We start from the raw sequence: 23261 nt of genomic DNA on the forward strand, positions 1-23261 counted from the left end.
TGTAATATGTTTACCATTTTTAAGGTACCAGCTAAACCTCTTTGCAAGGATGTGCTTGGATCGCCAGTATCTGGCCATAAACCAGATTTCTACACAGCTGTCTGTAGACCTGATCCTGCGGTGTGTGTCGGATGAGAGCCTGCCGTTCGACCTCCGAGCGTCCTTCTGTCGCCTCATGCTCCACATGCACGTTGACCGGGATCCCCAGGAGTCCGTGGTGCCTGTTCGCTATGCCAGGCTCTGGACAGAAATCCCCACAAAGATCACAATTCATGAGTATGTCTGGAAAAACGTCTTGAGGCTTTGGAATTCATCAGATGAACTCCACATCAAATGTCTACAGTTTTGAAATGAAACATGTGGAAAGGCATTTGTGTATCCTGTCTTGGGTTGTTAATCTTCTAAATGCAAATAAGATACTCGTTTTGAAGGGTGAAATGATAACTCTCAGTGGTAATAAAGGCACTTTCTAGAAAACAGTAAATAATATTGATGTAATGAGCAAGAATTTTAAGTACTTAATATTGTGGTAGACTGATATAACTGCTTTACGCGTGCTAACTCATTTCACAACAGCCCCATTGTACAGATGAGGACCCAGCCTCTAGGAAAGCTAACTAGTTTATCCAAGATTATGCACCCAGTAAACTACGTGTGTTTTCCTATTTTTAAATGATTGCAATCAGTTTAACTTGCGTTATCTTCTTTCTGTATTTCCAGATATGATTCTATAACAGACTCTTCCAGAAATGATATGAAGAGGAAATTTGCCCTGACAATGGAATTTGTTGAAGAATATTTGAAAGAAGTTGTAAACCAGCCCTTTCCTTTTGGGGATAAAGAAAAAAATAAACTGACATTTGAGGTACTTTTTCCCCTAATATTTAGGATGTTTTGGTAACTGGGTAGTTTAGTTCATGAAGGTATTATTTTCTCTGCCTTTTTTTTTTTTTTTTTTTTTTTTGAGACAGAGTCTCACTCGGTCGCCCAGGCTGGAGTGCAGTGGCATGATCTTGGCTCACTGCAAGCTCCGCCTCCCGGGTTCACGCCTTTCTCCTGCCTCAGCCTCCCGAGTAGCTGGGACTACAGGCGCCCACCACCACGCCCGGCTAATTTTTTGTATTTTTAGTAGAGACAGGGTCTCACCGTGTTAGCTAGGATGGTCTCAATGTCCTGACCTTGTGATCCACCTGCCTCGGCCTCCCAAAGTGCTGGGATTACAGGCGTGAGCCACCACCCCCTGGCCTTCTCTGCCATTTTTAGAAGATAGATTTGGTGCTTTGATGTCCAGTACAAAACATTTTATTTATAATTGTCTATTAATTACTATTTCCCTGGATTTTTTTTGTTTCATTTGTGTAAGATTTTTTGCATGTAATAAAGAAAGGCAGTTTTGCATATTTTGTAAAATGTTTGGATACTTTTTTTATCTCTATGGAGATGTTTTTATTTTCACCGAACTGAATTGAAATACTTTCAGTTTGGGGATGTAGTGACAAAACTAGAGAAAGGATGCTGTTACTTGATAACTGGTGTATTAGCTACCTACTGGTGTATAACAAATTACTCCAAAACTTGCAGCCTGAAGCAACAAACATTATCATAGCTTCTATGGGTCAGGAACCTGGGAATAGCTTAGCTGGGTGGTTCTGGCTCAGGGTCTGTGATGGGGTAGCCAGCAAGCTGTTGACTGGGATTGCAGCCATCTAGGGCTGGACAGTCTGTTTCTAAGGTCACTGGAGGGGTTGTTGGTGGCCACACCTCCTTGCTGGCTGTTGGCACCTCAGCTTCCTGCCATGTGGGCCTTTCTGTAGGCTGCCTGGGTGTCCTCATGACATGGTACCTGGCTTCCTCAGAGCAAGCCATCTGAGAGAGAGAGAGAGAGAGAGGGAGAGAGAGAGAGAGAGAGTACAAGATGGAAGTTGCAGTCTTCTGTAATCTAATCTTGGAAGTGACATGTCATCACTTCTGTTGGTTACTTGGACCAACTCTGATACAGTGTGGTAGGGGGAGACTGTGCACTGGGGCCACATCTTGGAGGTAGACTCTCTCACTTGGAATGTCCTGTGCGATCCACAAGACCACAAAGCAGCATAGGGAACATAGATTTCTGGGCAAATTTCTTGGATAATAGCCATTTATTAAAGTAATTAATTGATGCAACCATTTATTAAGTGGCATCCTGCTGACTTAAATTACTTAATGTTTAATTAGGATGTAAATAATTCTAGCGTAAATTTTGTTAAGTACCTTAAAGCACTCTGAGTCTTGCTTGGATTTAGTTCTAGACTTGAATAAATCAAAGTTCAAGTGGTTGCTTTTGCAAGTATTTTAATTCTTAGGTGTTAAAGAATTAGGAAGTTTAGAAATTGCTGTGCTAATTTAGATAATAAAAAAGCCAATGTTTATTTCAGTACCCAATTTTTTTTCCACTCTTTCACCCTCCCCCTCCCCGCTTTTTTTTTTTTTATTAAGGTGGTCCACTTGGCTCGGAATCTTATATACTTTGGATTTTATAGTTTCAGTGAGTTATTAAGGCTAACAAGAACACTTCTGGCTATTTTAGACATTGTACAGGCCCCCATGTCATCATACTTTGAAAGATTAAGCAAATTTCAAGATGGAGGTAAGAATTTTGGGAAATGTGATAATATCATTGTTATTACTTGGAAGTAAGATAAAAAACAAAACTACAGAGAAGGGGTTGCTATTGTGTACCTGCTAATATATGTGTGCATATGAACACAATTCCTATGACAGGGCTGAGTGATAATAAGGTGGATTTACAAACATGCGTCTCTGTTTATAATGCTAAAGCTTTGAAAGATGAATTCATAAGGTCAGATTCCATCTTTAGCAACTAACATTATAGCCAAGCCACTTGTGAAAATATTCTGTGTTAAAAAATGAAAACATCTTTATATTTGTGGTCATGTGGTTCAAGCAATTCTCCTGCCTCAGCCTCTTTTATTTTTACAAATACAGATGAAATTATAAGGTGTCAAAGAGAGAATAGATTTGAAGGCTGTGCTCCACAGCAGAGCTTAGACGGATGCAAGGAAGGCCAGGCACGGTGGCTCACGCCTGTAATCCCAGCACTTTGGGAGGCCAAGGTGGGCAGATCACGAGGTCAGGAGATCGAGACCATCCTGGCCAACATGGTGAAAACCCGTCTCTGCTAAAAATGCAAAAATTAGCTGGGCATGGTGGCGTGTGCCTGTAATCCCAGCTACTCGGGAGGCTGAGGTAGGAGAATTGCTTGAACCAGGGAGTCGGATGTTGCAGTGAGCTGACATCGTGCCACTGCACTCCAGCCTGACGACAGAGTGAGACTCCATCTCAAAGAAAAAAAAAAAAAAAGAAAGATTCAAAGAAAGGGCTGCCAAAGTATCATGCCAGAGAAGGAGTGAATGCCAGGCCAGTGTGGGAACCTGTGGAGTGAAGTGGATAAGAGAATGGGCTTTCAAGTTAGAGTACCTGTATTCAAATCCTGCCTTGACCATTTATAAGGTACTTGTCTTCTCTATGATTTTTCTTTTCTCATCTGAGATATGAAGATGATAATAACAATATCCTTCTCACAGTTTCCTTGCAAGAATTAAGGGAATGTATACAATATATTCATTGGACTTTCAACAGTGCCTATCTCATAAGTCAATACAAAGTTTTTATGACGATTGTCTTGGGTTGGATACCCTAAAAACACCCTGATCTAGGGGCTTGTTTGCAGAAGGTATATTGAAGAGTGCACTTGGATATATACCTGTAAGGAAGTGAGGAAGGTAGGACTGTGCAGGCAGAGCTCATCTGCAATGCAGTTATGACTGAGACCTCAGCTCATCCTGTAGGGAGTTCTGGAGCTGGGATGCTCTTTGGAATTGTCACAAATTAAGGCAAAGGGGGCCACCCTTTGTGTCTTTGTATCAGCCAGCTATTAGCTACTTGGCTTTATCCTGGAGGGGGCTGTGTAACATTGGGTAAGAGTCCGGCCTAGTGAGAGGTACAGCTGTAAATAGTTAGCAACAAGAATGCCCAGCAGCTGGGGCAATAAGAGCCTCAGCCCTGAAAAGGGGACATGGGTGGAAGCACAATAGTATCCACTACAACATCCACTACAGGATTAAAAGGGCAAAACCAGAAACCTAATTTCAGACATAAAGAAGAAATACCTAGTTAAGAATTATAAATGAGCAACTTACAGTAAGCTGAAGTAGTTAATTGCTGCTGCCCAAATCTCAATTCCTTTTATAGCTTTCAAAAAACTGTACAAATCAATAAGAAGCCAATTGAACCACAGAAATCCCTCACCTTCAGCATAACTAGAAGCGAGGGGACAGTGCAAATGCTAGTTACTGTAAGCAGAAAAATAAACATTCATTTTTAGTACAGCTGCCTGGTGAGCTCCCATTGCAAGCTTTGAAGATGGTGAGTGGTTTTTGGAGAAACTGGGGAAGAGAAAAGGGATCGTGTGCAAAGGGAATGAAATGAAATTGTATGAAAATCACCCTCAGAAAGAGAAAGTTTATCTAGGTGTGAAAATATGGAAAAAGTATCCAGGTAGATAAGAGCACCAACTTAAAAGGAAGGGACTTGAAATAGCACAGGGAGCAGCTGTGGAAAAGCAGTGCTTCTAGGGATGAACAAGGTTGCAGGTAAGGGAAGGGCACCCCTTCGAGTCTTTTGGTGAAAGAAAAAGAGGCAAGATGGGGAGATCTAGAATACCACAAGACAAAAGAAACCTGAAACATCGATGGACATACCACTCCTCCACCGACCTCCACCAAAAGCCAAATTTTAAAGAAACTGCACTTCATAACTCTGACAGGAGGGGGCGCTCTTGAACAAGAGATCCTATAAACCCGCTCGTGGATCCTGTCTGCTGAATGTGTAAATGTCATCAGTATCACTATGTGAAACCGCTGTAAGACCAAAACAGAATGGAAAAATCTAAACACCTCAGTGGATGGAAATTCCTCTCTGAAGAGTAACTGTGAAGCAGAAGAATATTGTAACATGGTATTCTAAATGGAATTAAGTAGCTTCAAGCACAGTGGACTATGGAAAACACTTTGATTCATAAATTCAAAAACTAAGATCAGAAATGGACCAAAACCCAAGAAGAAATGAAATGAAAATTGATTGAACTTAGGAAAGAAATATAATAAAATGATTGGCTTTATTTATTCATTTATTTTTTTACCAATACAGATTAAATTATAAGGTGTCAAAGAGAGAATAGATTTGAAGGAAAATCAAATAGGTGACACTGAAGAAAGGCAGGAGAACAATGAAGAGAATGACAATGATCCAAAGAAACAAGTGATGAGGGTGAGAGGGAAAGAGGCTGAAATGGAAGAAAGGCAAAGAAGAGCCACCATATGAATAAATGGAGTCCCTGAAGAAGAAAAACAAGAAAATGGAACAGAATGAGTATTTAAAATTGCAATCCAAGAGAACATTTGGAAATAAAAGACAACCTGAATCTACATGGTGTAATTATCCAGAATGGTAATCTCTAAGAGCATAATAAGATGATTATATATAGTATACATTCAGAAAGAGAATAATAAGGGTTTGAGAGAGGAACCATGAAAGCAAATGGAGAAAAAAGGAAAGCATACATGAATATTCTTTACTATTATTGCATCTTTAATGTAAATTGAACATTTTATAAAAATAAATCTATGAACAACATATGAATGAGAAAAAGCAAAGACCAAGAACCGTAGTTGTTAATCAAAGAGCAGGGACATGCAGGGGTCTATATTAATTCCGCTGCCTGAATCTCACTAATGAGACTCTTTTTACCACTCCCAGAGGGTACATAACACTTGAAATGTCCATATTAAAGCTGCTTGTTATGCTTTTACAATCTTCAGTCTAAACTAAATTATTCTTGGAAAGCTAGAAGTTGATCCTGACTTTTGATCTCACTGCTTACAATCTGCCTTCAGTGTTTCACCATGAAGAGTATTTTATTAAAGACTTATTTTTTTTTAGAGCAGTTTTAGGTTCATGGCAACATTAAGAGGAAGATACAGAGATTTTTTATTTATCACCTGCATCCCAGCATGCATAGCGTCCCCATATCAACATCCTCCACTAGAGGGGTACATTTATTACAACTAGTGAACCAACATTGACATCATTATTCCCAAAGTTCATCGTTGACATTGGGGTTCACTCTTGGTGTTGCACATTCTATGTATTTGGACAAATGTATAATGACACGTATCTAACATTATAGTATCCTACAGCATCTTTTCACTGCCCTAAAAATTCTCTGTGCTCTGCATATTCAACCCTTCTCCCACCTCCTCACCATCCCCTGGCAACTGCTGATCTTTTTCTCTTTCCGTAGTTTTGCCTAAGGAAAGTATTTTTTTTCTTGGAAAATTTGTTACCTTGTTTGCTCTCTCCACCGTCCTGTTTATATCTGCCCTCAAAGACACATAAATTTAATTTTTATAATTCTCATATTTTTTAGTGAATTCCACTGACTTCTAGATACCTTAATTATTCTTTCAGCAATCTGATAATAATTTATTAATTTATTTAACAAGAATGTATTGAAGAATTACTACATGCCAGACACAGTTCTAGTCACTGGTAATAAGTAATGAACAAGATAAACAAAGTTGTTAGCCACAGGGAAGACAATTAATAAATAAATGGGCAAAATTTCTCCTTTCTCCTATTGGGAGAAATAGTCAGATTATCTATCTGTCTGTCTATCTATAATAGGAGAAACAGCCAGGTTATCTGTCTGTCTGTCTATCTATCTATCTAATCTATCTATCCTGTAACATCTGATAATGCTGTGAAGAAAAATAAAGTAGGTCAATGATATGGAGACTGATGGAGTGAGGGAGGGTAGAATTTTAAGTTTGGTGGTCAATCTCTGGAGGGATTTGAGAAGGGATTGATATGATCTGATCATGTTGACTGCTGAATGGAGAATAGAGAATATCTATGTGGGCAAAAATGTTGAAGGCTGAGAAACTGTTTCAGATTAAAGGAGATTAAAGAGACATGACAAATAAATGCAATATGCAATTCAGTACTGGATCCTGGATTAGGAGAAATATTATCTATAGAAGATATTATTGGCACAAGTGATAAAATTTGAAAATGGATTGTAGAAATATGGATTGCAGGTTATATTTGAATATTGATTATGTCAGTTAGATTTCTTGACTTTTGTAATTGCACTGTGCTTAGCTAAGCTAATATACTTGTTTTTAGCAAATACATGCTGAAGAATTGAAAGTTCAAAGGGCATGATGTCTAGAACCAACTTTCAAATAGAGCAAGAAAGATGTGTGTGTGTGAGTGTGTGTGTGTGTGTGTGTGTGTGTGGGTGGGTGTGTGGAGACAGAGATGCAAATGTGGCAGCATTTGTGAATCTAATCAATCTGGGCAAAGTCTATGTGGGAGTTCTTTGTACTATTCTTGCAACTCTTCCTATAAATTTGAAAGTTTTTTAAAACAAAAATGTTAAGAACTTAAATAATTAATCTGGTAGGAAAACGATTTATGTTATGCAAGGTGACAATTCAAACTTCAAGAATGATCTTACAACTCTACTAGGAGATGTGTTATTAATATTATAGCTGGGTTCTCTCTTAGACTATAAATTCCTAACAAAAGTTCTGTTAGACTGTATAAATTCTTAACAGAAGAAGCAAGAAGAAACACTTTTCTGGAATCTCCAAATATGGAGATAGGATTGTCAAGCATGGGAAAAATTCCTGTGGTGCAGGGTGAGACAAAGGTCGATGCCAGAGAGGAAATCCCAGATTGTGGAAAGTACCTAGAGAAAAAAAAAGGAATATTATTTTAAAGATCAACTGTTAGGAGTCATAGCAATGTTACCACATTACAGTACTCTGTATCATCATCTTGGCTCTTTGATATCTAAATGATTTGGATTATATTTTCTTCTTTTTTTTCATATGGACTCCTCTCATACTGTAAGTATTTTTCTCTTTTAATGAAACTTTATCTTCAATGGGAAGTCATTTGCAAAGTATAATTAAAAAAAAAAAAGAAAGTGGTTTTATAAACATTGTTGCTAGATAGACCAGTTCCTTTAAGTAAATGATACAGTTCTGTATGCTCATATCATGTCTGGAAAATTTTGTGTACTAGAACTACATCTTTTTTATCCTTCTTACTTCCCACTTACTAATTTTTCTCCAGCACAGTTGGGGTTGGACATGCAGAAAAATGTGTTTGGCAGGTCAGACGCAGGAGAGCGGAAGAGGAGGCATATCTAGAAGGAAAAGGCTTTACAGTTCCTGGAGTTCCATTTTTTGCCAGCCTCAGTGGCGCCAGGCTTAAATAGGATGTGCACGCACAGCATTCATTTGTTTTTTCTGGGAAATCCTGTAGCTTTAGATGCCAGTGATGAGTGTTTGAGGTTGTAGAGATGGCTGGCTTGGAAAGTGGCAATTACAGAAGTTTTTTTCTTCTGCATCCTTGGTCACACAGCAGCCCACCTTAGTGTCATTGTAAGTTGTCCTCATCCTAGATCGGGTTGGGGGGTCTGCGTCTAGCTTCCAGGCTGTGGCTGCTCCCTGTCACAATGGCTTATAGTTGGCACGCTCGGCAGAAATTGCTAGGCTCAGAAGCAGCTTTTCATCTTTGCACCCTAAAGGTGGTCCCTTCAGAAAATGATTGAGGCTTGCTCATATGGAGACACAGGGAGCTGGCACTGCTGTGGCCTTCACTGTAGTGAAATAGAAGATCAGATCTTCAGAACTATCAATCCAATACCTTTCATTGGCTATACATTTACTTAAGAAATATTGTTTTCAAACAAATGTACTTGCTCCCAGGAGGCTGTGTGGTTGAGTCAATTTGCTTTGCCTAATACACGATTTGCTCTCAGTGATTTTAAATGCACAGGCACCATTCAGTGTAATTGATCTTTTGAGTAGAAGGATTATGGCAAGCCATGTTCTTCTTTGTCACTTATAGAAGTTAAAAGCAAATGCACATACAAGCTGATGAACTGGATATTTTCCATATTCTTTGCAAACATTTCACTTTTAGAAGCATACATCTGTTTTATACTTGCTAAAGGATATACAATCCAAAGCTTTCTATTCCTACTAATAATTAAGAGCCCTTTTTTCTTTTACAACAGCATGGGCATATTTTATTCTACTGGAGAGTCACTTAAATAGTTGAGGACAAATGTGAATCCCACTTACACATCTTCTGTGGAACAGCATGATATGTGTATAACTCTGAATCATTCGAGTATCATCTCCATGTGAATATGCATGTGGTTAGAATAGAGAAGTGGACACAGTCTGGAAATGGTTTGGGTCTGGTTTGTTATTTAGTTATCCTGTTAATATCCTTCTACCTATCTGTGCTTGCTGTTTGAACGGGACTGGGGTTCAACTTTGAATCTCCAACATGGAACAATAAAGTCTACATCGTTCAGTGAACTTTGGGCATAATTAGTGTGTCTAGGACACCACTACAATTTCTTTTCACTGTTGTCTTCCTGCCCATCCTTGAACTCACCATAATTTGAAAAGGCAGTAGATCATAGAAAACTACCAAAAGACCAACCAAGAGCTAAATAGTTTCTTCATAGCTTCTCTCATTTTGCTTTTGCTCAATTTAAAATTCTTGGGAGTTTCCATAGCTAAGCACTGAAATGTGGGCCTGTTCCCAGTCAGTAACCAGATAATCCTTTTTGTTGGTATATATGTTATGATGTAGAAAATGAGGAGTCACTTAAAAAAATTCAATGGAGAATTCCATTTATTTGTAGGATTTCTTTTTCTTTGAGGATTCAGGGTTGGAAATGAAGTGCCTTTGGCCTTAGAGAATAAGATACAGGCAACCACAACAGCCTGGAATTATCCTCCTTTCCTAAAATAATCTGCTGTCCCGAGTGACTTACAGCCCTGTGGACCCAACCCAGGGCAGGGTGGAGACAGGAGGCAGGGTGGTGAGATGTGCTTTGAATATATCTATGTCCAGGAGTACCCCTTGCCCTAGGAGATTTGGGGAACAAAGTAAGAGGATGTCAACTCTCCATCTCCTGGCAAAGAGCCACTTGCTTCTGCAGTTTAATTTTTTGTTTGTTTGTTTGCCTTTATAGGGACTGCACATTATCTACCTTGAAGTGCTTTTTCTGGCAGCATAGTTACTGTTAAAAATGAGAAGGGAAATTGAGATGAGAGGGGCGGGGCAGAAACATTTTTAAATATCGCTTTATGGGTGAGAAAGGAAGAAAATATTTGCAGACAAAAAAAAAGTCTGCCAGGAAATAATTTCTTCTTTTATAAAACTACGAGGTTAGTCTAAATATGATCTTTGCAATCTCTTTTAGTTCAAAACTGATTATTTGAAGATTAGTATGTAATCTTCCTCGTTCATTGAATGGCATTCTTCTTTTATGTGTGTTGCAAAACAACCTTTTTAGAAAATATCTGTGAAGCTTATCTTCTGATTAATAGCTATGATTGTTCTTTGTAAGACACCAGCTTGAATGTCCTGAAACCAGAAGCCCTAGTCCACTGGATATACTCAGAGTATCTTACCAAAAAAAAAAAAAAAAAGGAAAGAAAGAAAGGATGAAAAATAAAGACTTAACTGAGTGTGAGGTGAGACCATGAAAAAGTGTGTATGTGGAAATGGGGGATCAGAAAGAATAGAAAAGGGTTTAGTATAAGGATCAAAACCAAAGAACACATACGTACAAGCTAGCGTCCTATTACAGACTCTTCCCAGTGTTCATCTCTTTTGAATTTTTCACCTGACTGAGCTCTTTTCAGGTCTCTGCAAAGCAGTTAAGTTTGCAGTAGAGTTCACAGTGCTAAGAAGTGTTAGCAAAGTTTACATGCAAAGGGAAGGCACAACCAATTACTGTTTATCACTTGAAAAACTCGATTTCTGGACTTAGCACTTCCCAGCACCATGCTGCCTCTGGGCATTCAAGCTTATTCTTCTTGAGATGGCTCGATTCTGTCTGTCCTCCCTCTGTCCATGCTCTGCTTTCAGTGAAGTCCCTTTGTTTCTGAAAGAACTATCTTATCTCCATTATGTACCATGTTCCCCACACTTACCCATCTTCCATATGCGGTTCCTTTCTCCCTACACCTTCTTGCCATCCAAATCACACACTTAAATCAAGGGAAGCTTTAGACTCTAAGAAAAGGCAGGAACATGGGTATAATCCCATCCACAGTGGTAGGTTTCCTTCTTGTCCCTTTGTGTCTGTGTGTATTGTATCAGATGAGCATGTACTTCTCATAACATCTTGAAATCCTTGCACTGATTTTTAAATAACAGCAGCAATGACCACAATTCTCGGCAACTCTAGAATTACGTATTGCCAGTTGTGTTCCTCAGGAAGCAGACTCTGGGAGAGGATTAGCATGAAGAAGACTTATTAGGGAGAGCTCTTAGGATCAACACCAGTAGAATGGGAGGGAAAGCAAGATTGAGAAAGGGAGAAGTTGGGTTGTGATGCAGTTTAGTGGAGGCTTCTGGGAGGCTGAAGTTGGGATGTCTTCAGGGCTGTCTCCATTAGGGTGAGGGGGCTGAGCCTTTATGTCCCCGTAGGCAGCTCTGGAATGGGTAAGTGGACCGTGCTTGAAGTACCTGTCTTCAGACTAGTTGTCTTAGTCGGCCTGGGCTACTGTAACAAAAATACCATAGACTGGGTGGCTTGTAAACAACAAGCAATTATTTCTCACAGTTCAGGAGGCTAGGAGGTCCAAGATCATGGTTGATATGGTTTGGCTGTGTCCTCACCCGAATCTCATCTTGAATTGTAGCTCCCATAATTCCCACGTGTCATGGGAGGGGCCCGGTGGGAGAGAATTGAATCATGGGGGCAGGTTCTTCCTGTGCTATTCTTGTGATAGTGAGTAAGTCTCATGAGATCTGATGGTTTTATAAAGGGGAGTTCCCTTGCACATGCTCTTTGCCTGCTGCCATGTAAGATATGACTTTGCCCCTCCTTTGCCTTCAGCCATGATTGTGAGGCCTCCCCAGCCATGTGGAATTGTGAGTCAATTAAACCTCATTCCTTTATAAGTTACCGAGTATCGGGTGTGTCTTTATTAGCAGCGTGAGAATAGACTGATATAATGGTGCCAGCAGATTCAGTGTCTGGTGAGAGCCTGCTTCTGGTTGATAGATGGTGCTTTCTATTGCCTGGGCCCCACAGCTCACCAGGGCGTCCTTTGAAATCCAGGTGGAGGCAGCAGCTCCTCCCCACTCAACTCCCCCACAGCTTTGCTGGACACAGTGTATGCTGTAATGGGGCCCACTGGAGCCATACCTGGGGCAGCCTAGGAGCCCAGTCACAGGGTATGGGAAAGTGAAGCTCATGATGTGAGGTGGCACCCCCTCCTTTGAAATCTTTTTGACCGCTAGCTCCTTATATTCTGGGCCTGTGATGGGAGGGGCATCCCTGATAATCTCCTAAATCTGCTGGGGTCATTCTTCCATTGTTTTGGACAGTAGGTCCTGGCTTCTCTTTAGGTGGCTAATTCATCTCCCCATTGTCATGATAAATAGCATCTGGCTTCCCTTGAGATGCCTGATCCCTAGTAAACTCTTTATCGAATGGTCACTTGGCCACACTTCCAAACAGACTTTTTCATGTTTTTCAATATGGATAGGCTGAGGATTTTCCAAAAATTCGAGTTCCGTTTCCTTTTTAATTAGCAATTCCATCTTTAAGCCATTTCTCTTTTCTCATATTTTACTGTAAGCAGTCAGGAGGAACCAGACGTTCTGTCAACACTTTGCTTACATATTTTTCACCCAAATATTCAATTTCATCTCTGGCAAGTTCTACCTTCCATAAATCAGTAGGGCATGAATAGAATTCAGCCAAGTTTATTGCTACTTTATACAATGATGGCCTCTTCTGTAGTTTCCAGTAAGATGTTCCTCATTTCTATCTGAGACCTCCTCTGAATGACCTTTACCATCCATAATTCTACCAGTGTTCTGTTTGTGACCTTCTATGAAGTCTTTAAGAATACTCTTAGAGAATTGGAAAAGTATTAGAGCTACATGCTTTCTCTGTAGCTCTCCTCCTCTCCTCTGAGACTTCACAGAATCATCCTTAAGGATCTGTTTATGGCAATGTTGACTTTTTCTTGGATGCACATGAAAACTCTTCCAGCCTCTACCCACTACCCAGTTTCAAAGCACTTCTACATTTTAGATATTTGTTATAGCAGCATCCCACTTCTTCGTAAGACAATTTTCTGTCTTAGACTATTTGGACTGCTATAACAACAACAACAAAAATACCATAAACTAGGTAGCTTCAAAACAACAAACATTTATTTCTCATAGTTCTGGAGGCTGGGAAGTCCAGGATTATGGTGCCTGCAGATTTGGTGTCCAGTGGGGGTCTGCTTTTTGGATCACAGATGGCACCTTCTTACTGTGTCCTGACTTGGGGAAAGGGGCAAGGGGAATCTCTCTTGGGCATCTTTCGAAAGAGCCCTGGTCCCATTCATGAGGACTCCTCCTCCATGACCTAATCACCTCCCAAAGGTTCTACTTCTAACACCATCACCTTGGGAGAGAGTATCTCAATGCATGAATTTTGGGGGGACACAAACACAGGGGCTGGCAGTTGAGGGCTGTCTTCTGAGTAGCACTCCAGCAGCTTGGGGAGTAGACCTTCACTTCTGAAAGGGAATCTGGGCAGGAGCATCACAGCATCCACCACAATTATCTTCCTAGAAAATGCCCTGATTGGAAACATTTTGGGTCAAGACTAAGATCTTGTCTTGGTCCATTTTGCACAGCAGGCCTTTTTTGGAATGCTGTTTTTCAGATGCTGAGGAACATTTCTGTGCCATTGTCATGTTCTGAGTCTGGTTCTCTTGTCAGCTTTGTGCTATGCTGGCTGCACCTCTAAGTCCTTTCTGGATTAATGAGTAATATCTTTTGCAGAATGCCTGAGACTGGGTAATGTATAAGGAACAGAAATTTATTGCTCACAGTTCCGGAGGCTGGGAAGCCAAGGGTTGAGAGGCCAGCATCTGGCAAAGATCTCCTTGCTGTGTCGTCTCTTAGTGGGAGCGCAAAGAGAAAGCAAGAGTGTGAGAGATCAAGATAGCGCTGAACTTATTCTTTCACAAAAAACCCACTCCTGGGATAATGCCATTAATCCATTCATGAGGGTGGTGCTCTTATGACTTCAATACCCTTTAAAGGTCCCACCTCCCAACTTCACAACATTGGAGATCCAGTTTCCAACACGTGAGCTTTGGGGGACACATTCAAGCCATAGCAGATGTCATAGGAAATAGAGATTATGGAGAAAAATAAAAATAAATTAAAACATTTAAACGTAATAAAATTCTAGACATGAAAACAATGGCTAGAAGCTTCCTATTTCCAGGTGCCCCAGAATCACTGGCATCAGAAACCTGCTCTAGGCAGCAAGCCTTTTGCAGGATGCTGTTCCTCAGGAGCTGAGAAAGATTTCTGTGCCATTCTGACATCCTGAGGCTGGTTCTCTCACCAGCTTTGTGCTATGCTGGCTGTGCCTCTAAGCCCTTTCTGGCTTAATGTGTAATGTCTTTTACTTTTCTGTTTGTTTGTTTGTTTTTTCCTTCTAAGCTTTTATAAGTTTTATAAAAAGTATCTGTATGACTATTGGACTTTCTTTCAGTTGTCAATGGTGCCTAAAAGGACTCTCCTCATTCCATCTCCCAGCTTCTCTCTGTGTCAAGAGGGTGTCAAACACATGCTCTACACTAGATCATGTTCCTTTTAAAAATCAAATGCACACAGTAAAATAGGGGGAGAACGACTATGTAACGGATGCCAGGCTACACATCAGTCAAGGGATTTCTATGTAAAGGTATCTATTATTTGTATAGAATACCTAGCACACCTCTAGGTCTTTTGCATATTTTTATTGTTAATCCTTATTACAGTCCAGCGTGTCGGATATTATGGTCCTGATTGTGTCCAGGAAATAAGCTTTCAACAGCTTATATACTTTGCCTAAGATCATACAGCTTGTATGTAGCTTGCTGGAAATTTTGAATTCAGGTTTCTTTTCTTTTTCTTTTTCTCTCTTCTTTAAAAAAAAAAACCTACAGCTTTACAGTTGATGTTCTTTCTATTATTATTTTATTGCTTTCTTTATACACAGTTGACTTCCTCATGTGCAAAGACTCTTTTCTACTTTTTCCAAGTTTCCCAAGAAAGTTCAGCACAACATAGTACATATCTACAGAAGAGTTTTGATTTGGCTGGAAGTTATTTTTCAGGTCATATTAAAGAGAGATTTTTTTTTTTTAAACAAAGAATCACTCCTTTGTGAATGGTTGTTTGGCTTGTCTCAGAAAAGTTTCAATTGCAAGTCTTAAAAGTTTTACCAGCTAAAGATCTCTTGAAGCTAGGTATTCCTCTTCCTTTCCTGAAATAAATTTGATTGTTCTCTCTGACTCTGTGTTTTGACTCTTTCTCCACATTCCAACGTAAGGATCTTTCTAAATCACATACTCTACTTCTTTATTTAGCTCTCATCATCTCCAGAGAATAATAACTCAGCTCTTTAAATTGGTGCCCAAGGGTCTTCATAATCTGAGTTAGACATCTCCAGCTCTGTCTCCTGCTGTTTCCCCAGTAATACTAAGCAATTGTATCTCCTTCGACACCTTTCTGTGAGCTACTCACATGAGTATCTCAGATATACTTTCATATCTCACTGTCGTTAGGATGAATGTGTGTGACATGCCTTATAAAGCATTTATGCATTTGAAGCACAAAAATATTTAGAGACCCTAATATTTCAAATATATACTTGTGTCTTTCTTAATTTTATGATTATTTTTCATAAGGTTGTCTTTTCCAATAGACTTATAGAAGACTCTATGGTTCTTTGAGTTACTACATAGATGATTCAATAACAGAGATTCAGATTTATTGACTGAGTATCATACTGGGGGGAAAATTATCAAAATAGATTCTATTTCTGGTTCTATGGGGGACTTGTACCATGTCTAATATATTACTATATACCTAATTGGTTTTCAAAAATATTCATTGAGTGAAATGAATTTAATATATGTAAATTATATGCTTTATACAAATATGTTTGAATCAAAACAATATTACTAGATTGTAACATTCTAAGTATATGATTTTTTTAAATTAAAATTTTTTTTAAGTTCTGGGATACATGTTTAGGACATAGCGGTTTGTTACATAGGTAAACATGTGCCGTGGTGGTTTGCTGATTGTTTTTCTACTCACATTGCCTAACTGAGTTAATAAGGCAGGATCAATCCCTAAGAATGACTTTACAAATAATGAGAATGACTGAAGAGGGTCATGTTGTTCTAAGCTCTCTACTACAGTTATTTTTCTGTAGTTATAAATATTGCTTGAGCCTCAGCATCTGATGTCTTCAAGTGTTAATACACTTGCATAGGCTCCCCAGTTCTCACGATCTCTGGTGACCTACAATAAGGCTTATTGTTAGAACCCAACACAAACTTATAGAATGCTGGCATAGACCCATTTGACTCAGCAATCCCATTACTGGGTATATACCCAAAGGATTATAAATCATGCTGCTTTAAAGACACATGCACATGTATGTTTATTGCGGCACTATTCACAGTAGCAAAGACTCGGAACCAACCCAAATGTCCAACAATGATAGACTGGATTAAGAAAATGTAGCACATATACACCATGGAATACTATGCAGCCATAAAAAATTGATGAGTTCATGTCCTTTGTAGGGACATGGATGAAGCTGGAAACCATCATTCTCAGCAAACTATCGCAAGGACAAAAAACCAAACACCGCATGTTCTCACTCATAGGTGGGAATTGAACAATGAGAACACATGGACACAGGAAGGGGAACATCACACACCGGGGACTGTTGTGGGGTCGGGGGAGGGGGGAGGGATAGGAGATATACCTAATGTTAAATGACGAGTTACTGGTTGCAGCACACCAACATGGCACATGTATACATATGTAACTAACCGGCACGTTGTGCACATGTACCCTAAAACTTAAAGTATAATTTTTTAAAAAAAGAATGCTGGCATAGAAAGGAACCATGTAAATTATCTATATAATATATGAGCTTCATATCTTCATGCAACACCCATTACAAATGGTCACATAGGATCTCCTTGAACACCTAGAGTGACCAAGATTTTACTTCTGCAAAGGGTAGGCCTTTCTTATTTTTCATAGCTCTAATTATTAGGTCTTTTTTGTTTGGTTATCCTATATGTAGACTTCCCTCTCACTTCCAGCAAGCAGCCTTACCTCTGTTGCTTGTTGAGCTGCACAGAAATCCAACATCCCTTCCACATGTCAGGTCTTTCTGTGCTTGAAAATGGCTAGCACATCACCTGCGTCCCCCCTCCTCTCTGTATAGTCCTATGCAATTCCTGTAGCAGTTCCTCTTATGACTCAATCTAATTTGTCACTGATTTGACTGGCACAGAGGCAAAGATGGCTACATTCGCCTCATTCTGAACCCTTTTATAATGTAGCCTAGGTGAAAATGAGTGTTTTGTTAACAATGACATAGTATTGATTCCTACTAAACTTGAACTCAACTAAAATTCTAATTTGTTTTCTTTTACATCACATTTTCCCACATCATGTACTTGAGTTGGTTTTCTTTGGCCCTAAGCATGTAGCACCTTTTATATTTTGAATTTACCATGTTAGATTTGACCTGTTATTTTCTTCCTATTTATGTAGTTTTGGAATTTGGTAGAGTCATTCACTATATTAGCCATCCTCCCTTGTTTCATGTTATCTTTGCATTTGAGAAACATGCTATCTCTGACTTCACCCAAGTCAATGACGAAAATACCGATCTAGTCAAGGCAAAAACAAAGCAGCAAAGAACTAAAGGCCCTTCTGTGCTTTAACATTGATCAGTTACCCAGTATTCTTTGGCATAATCACTTAACCAAACTCATACCTATGAAACTCTACATTAGCCAATACATGTGTCTGTGGTGTGAGAAATCAAGAGCATCGTTGCCTTTGGTCATGGGGCTGGGGAGAAATTTGGGGGGAATTGACTGTGAAAGGGCACAAGAGAGCTTTCTAGGGTGATGGAAATTTTCAGTAACTGGTTTGCATGTGGTTTGTATGGTATATGCCTTTATGAGAACTGCTCAAACCTTTCATTTATGATCTGTGCATTTCACTGTAAGTAAATTACATCTCACTTATGAAAACAGCATGTACATTCATTTATTACTTCCATTACCAACTATTAATCATTGAAGATCAGTTTTGCAAATTGAAATCTTGAGATTTGGAATATTGAAATGACTTTGTCAATATTTGACAGTGATGAAATCCAAAATAAGATGCAGAACACAGCCACTATTTTATATGAATTGCTTTTTCAGTTCATCCTTTGAATAACACTTCTTTAGTGTGTGGGATGTAAAACAGTTTTCTTCTAAGTAGTCTACTTGATATTCAATAAAAGATGGATAATAACATTACTACACTTTGGTTACATGCTTTTGGTTGGTTTTTGTTTTGTTCTATTTCTAAGCCCTTGTAAAGTTGGAATCTGTAAGCAGTCTATTAATACACTGTATTCAGTGGTGTTTTATTTAGAATGAAGAAAATTAGGTATCATATTATCTGCTTCTTCCATTAAGTATTCTTTATTAAACACTCTTCTGAAGGACATCTCCATTTAGAGTCAATATTGTGTTTCGATCATGCCGTATTATAAGACATTATGAACTATAATTATATGATGAAACCACATATTCATTAGTAAGGTGGTGACCACTATAATGGAACATAAGTAAATGGAGAAGAGTTGTTTTTCAGAGGTGTAGCGAAAGCATGCAGATGTCCTCTACTTTTCATTTTTGAAATAATACCTTAAAATTACATGGTACTTTTTATTGTTCATGGCTTTTTTTGCACATATTATATAATTTTATTCTTACAAGAAGGCCCAACCTATTTTATAGGATTAAGATTTTGAACATAGGATGATGACATGATTTGACAAATACAGACTTCTGTAATCTAAATCTTTCACTTCGTTCAAAACCTTGTTAAAAATTGTATATCCTTTGTGAAACTGTCTTTCACTGCCCTCACTCTAAGATAATTTCCCAGTTAAAAAAAATTCCTAAGCAATTTTGTGTGCTGTCCATGCTGTAGTACTACCATCATATCTGTCTTGTACTTGTTCTTAATTTTTTTATGGGCACATTTTATGTTTTCCTGACCATATTGTAAATTCTTCTTCCTTTCTTATATCTTCCCACCTGAGATGTCCCTGGTATAGAGCCAGATGAACATTAGGTACTTTATGAATACTTTCTGAACAAGGGCTGCTTCTAAAATTAAATTGTATAATACAAGCAAAATACCACTAGTAGTATGTGGCACATGATATGTAATAAAAGCTGATTGGGTAAGATCACTTGAGAATAATGTGAGCAAATTTATTATATGATTAATGGAAATTCTACATTTTCAGTACACAGTTTTAATTGGAATCTTTTCTTTCTGTAATTGCATTAGGGCTTTCTGAATTCTAGTATAAAAATTTTGGAACTTTGTAAAGTCTGTTAGTGAACCAACCTGGTGTGGGAAAACATGATTCATGCTGAGATCAGTTGATGTGTACTTGAGACTCTGCCATTTCCTAGCTATGTAAACTGGAATTCGTCTCCCAACCCCCACTGTGCTGTGAGGATCCAATGAGGTGAAGGGTATATGTGGCCTGTGGTCTAGCAAGGTACACACAATATGATAAGCCCCTGATAAAGACAGGTTTCATTATTTTCCCTTATCTCATTGGTATCTATTTTATTAATTTTTTCCTTTTAATAAATTTTTAAGTAATGTGAAATTATGTATGCTTTTTGAAAAAAGGGAGAAGTATAAAGGAAAGTAAGCAAAAACTCAACTTGATGAAAGATGAAGTACCTTTAATGAGACCCAACTTTTTATATAAACCTTATTACAATAAGTCATTCTCATTTTTAATAGTTCATTTTATTATCCAATCTTTGTTATTCATGCATTACTTTGACAAACATTTATTAAATGAGTTGGGCATCAGACACTATTCCAGGTGTTAGAAAAAGGTAGACTCCCTGTCCTCATGGAACTCGTGTTCTTTTATGTTGTTGGAGAGGGGGACTGCAGTAAACACACAGACAAATATATGATATGATGTGAGACAGTGTTAATGCCATGACCGAAATTTAAAGGGGGTGCATGGATTGAGAGTGATGGAAGTTCTTCAGAGAGGGTGGCCAGAAGAGGTCTACCTATGGAGGTGACATTGCACCACAAATCAGAAGGAGTGAGGGAGCAAGTTGTGTGACCGTCTGGACACAAGAACACAAGGCAAAGTTATAGCAAGTCCCCTGTAGGTTCGGCACATGGAATAAAAACCATGCATGTATGTACTACGTAGAACTAGCTATCCAGCTTTCCAAAACACTGTGATCTTACTTGGAATTGAGAGTGCTGGTTAGATAAAATTGCTTTCTCTGGCTGTTTAATCTTGATCTTCCCCTTAACCCAGGTTGCTACCATATTACCTACTGCTCTGTGGTTACTAGCTTAATTAAGGCTTTGATCTTATGCTAATGTTTTTGTTTTCTTTGCATACAGAAAAGTCCTTTTATAACCCAGACCCTCAGCCACTGGGAGGAAGTACTGCTCCAGGGAATGTTTGAAATAGAAAACTGCTCTAGTTCTAGAAAGTAAAGATATTTTCCAGCAAGGGCAGGTTTATAAGGAGCTGCTAAGCTGGGATGGGAAATAGGAAGACTTCCAGAATAATGTCTTCATGGTTGAACATCATTCAGTTTCAGATGAGTTATTATAACAGCAGATGCATTTATTCAAATCCAACTATTAAAAATATGTTTCAGGGAAAATAATAGTTTTTGGATTATCCATTTTTGGCCTCTATTATGATAAAACATTGAGCTGATTTTAGTAGTCATAGAACAATTAAATGACTGTGAGCAATTATTCACAAAACTCTTTGAATCAAATGTGTCTGTTATCTCTTATAAATGCTGAGAATGTTTCAGAAATGTCTGATATCTAAACAACAAGAAAATTCAAATTATCATTTTCTTATGTGTTCATAAGAGAAAAGCATTTCTAATAAAAAGAGAGAATAAATATAACTTTAAATAAAATAAATACCAGCAGACTTAAGTAAATTTCAATCAATATTCTGTTAAATCTCTTACACCTGCTATAAATTCATGTAGCTGCTAGTGGTTGTTGAACCCAATAGTGTGATCACCACAGTAAAATTATTTCTGAATAGGGCAAAATTAAATTATGGTCAGCACAGCTGTAGTGTTAGGTTGGTTAATTCCTTATTGCTTTTCACTTTCCTGAAATGGGCAGTAGGAGCTTGGCTCACTGGAACAATCAAAGAACAAAGCAATGTATTCCCCAAGCATTCCCAGTTACCGCTCTCAGTATGCATTTGCTATACCTGTCTTTTAGATTTTTTTCTTGAGGGAATTAAGGTTACTAAAAATATCTATGTAATCATATAATGAAAGAACCTGAAAAGTTGACCAGTCATTCTTTCTAAGCAGTCCCTTCCTTTTTTTTGAGATGAAGTCTTGCTCTGTTGCCTGGGCTGGAGTGCGGTGGTGCAATCTCAACTCACTAGTACCTCTGCCTTCCAGCTTCAAGCAATACTCCTGCCTCAGCCTCCCGAGTAGCTGAAATTACCAGTGCCCACCAGCACGCCTGGCTAATTTTTGTATTTTTAACAGAGACAGGGTTTCACCATGTTGATCAGGCTGGTCTCATCTCCTGGCCTCAAGTGATCCACCCGCCTTGGCCTCCCAAAGTGCTGGGATTACAGGCATGAGCCACCGTGCCCGGCGTTTCCTTCCTTCTTACTTTGTGCTTAGCAAAGATGACTTCCATATTTTCAAATTATCTCATTACACTTTGTACACAAATGCCAATTCTGGCTGCTGGGTTTATATAAAAGACAGAAAAGCTGAATTTGTAAGCATTAGGTTGTTCAGAGAATTTATATTATAGTAGGCTTTTTCACTGAAAACTTTCCAGTCAATATTAACTAATTATGGTTGAGAAGTAGTACAATTTCTTTTTTTGCAATGTTGAGGATTAATCACCTCTGATTTATCTCAACAGTTTAGAATTAGAAGTTTTTCTCTGGAGGAATGGATATTAGAAGCTTTGCATGGCTGTGATTTATGTAGTGTCTGACTTCATGTTTTTCAAGCTGTAATGGTTCACAATTTTAGCACTTCTCATCACCACCAAGCAAATCCAGAAAATATAGCATTTTTAATTTGAGGCCTCTGAGCTGGCCATACATGGAAATGTCAAGTGAGGTTTGTGGCGACTACGTGCCACAGGCATCTGAGAATGTGGTATGACTGAGTGAACCCTCCCATTTCATTGACGACATGTGTTACAAATTACTATGGATCTGGCCTCTGGATTTCAATTCCTTGGTGACAGGATCTATATTTGGGGGAAAGAATTGTCTGGGCTAACTTTCTGTGTAGTAATCATTTGGATTAAATGATTATTTTCCATGCAAATCTAAATAAGATGCAGACACTGTGGGTGCCAAGGATTTGTGTGTGAATCAGGGGTAAGAATAACAAAGGAGCCTGTTCTGTATTAGTGGTGAGAAAGCATCTCTTGGAGGCAAACACGTATACATACTTGAATCAAGTCTCAGATAAAGGTAGTGGTTGAACATCGATGGCTCAAAATCATTGCCAACAACCAGATGTGCCTCCCTGCAGTCCATGTAGCAAGCAGGGGGAGGGATGTCGAAATACTCAATTGCTATGATTGTTTGAGAACCACAGACAATGAAGCATTCTGCCTCAAGGCTATTCTGATAGAAAAGAGGGGCTGGCTCAAATCCTTTTGCCTCAATTTTGTCCGAACTTGGAAATTACCCTTATATATACATTTTGTCGTGTTTTTTGGCTTATGCAAGTAGCAGTGTAATAAAAGGTCTCAGACCTTCAAAATGAAAACTTCTGCCTGGACTATGCCACTTTAGGAAAAATGTAACTTCTTTGTGTACTCTAAGATGTATTACTGAAGCACTACCCTCTTACACTTAAATTGATTCCATATACAAATAAGATAATGAATTTTCAAAGGCATTTTACCTTTTCACAATGTACAGATAATAGTCGTTACCAGTGGCTTAATGGTAATTGTGGTCT

General features: G+C 38.7%; 1 protein-coding gene across 2 annotated transcripts in view; it reads left to right on the forward strand.

Annotated features, from left to right (window-relative positions):
* ITPR2 (inositol 1,4,5-trisphosphate receptor type 2) overlaps positions 1-23261 on the forward strand; it is a 499301-nt gene that overhangs the window by 178700 nt on the left and 297340 nt on the right. For both annotated transcript variants that reach the window (XM_031000671.3, XM_055358014.1), the window contains 3 exons: positions 25-276; positions 721-865; positions 2476-2626. In XM_031000671.3, coding sequence (XP_030856531.1) covers positions 25-276; positions 721-865; positions 2476-2626 — 548 coding nt within the window. The remainder of the gene's footprint in view (positions 1-24; positions 277-720; positions 866-2475; positions 2627-23261) is intronic.

The sequence above is a fragment of the Gorilla gorilla genome, chromosome 10 (assembly GCF_029281585.2).
Source record: "Gorilla gorilla gorilla isolate KB3781 chromosome 10, NHGRI_mGorGor1-v2.1_pri, whole genome shotgun sequence".
In the NCBI taxonomy this organism is placed as follows: domain Eukaryota; kingdom Metazoa; phylum Chordata; class Mammalia; order Primates; family Hominidae; genus Gorilla; species Gorilla gorilla.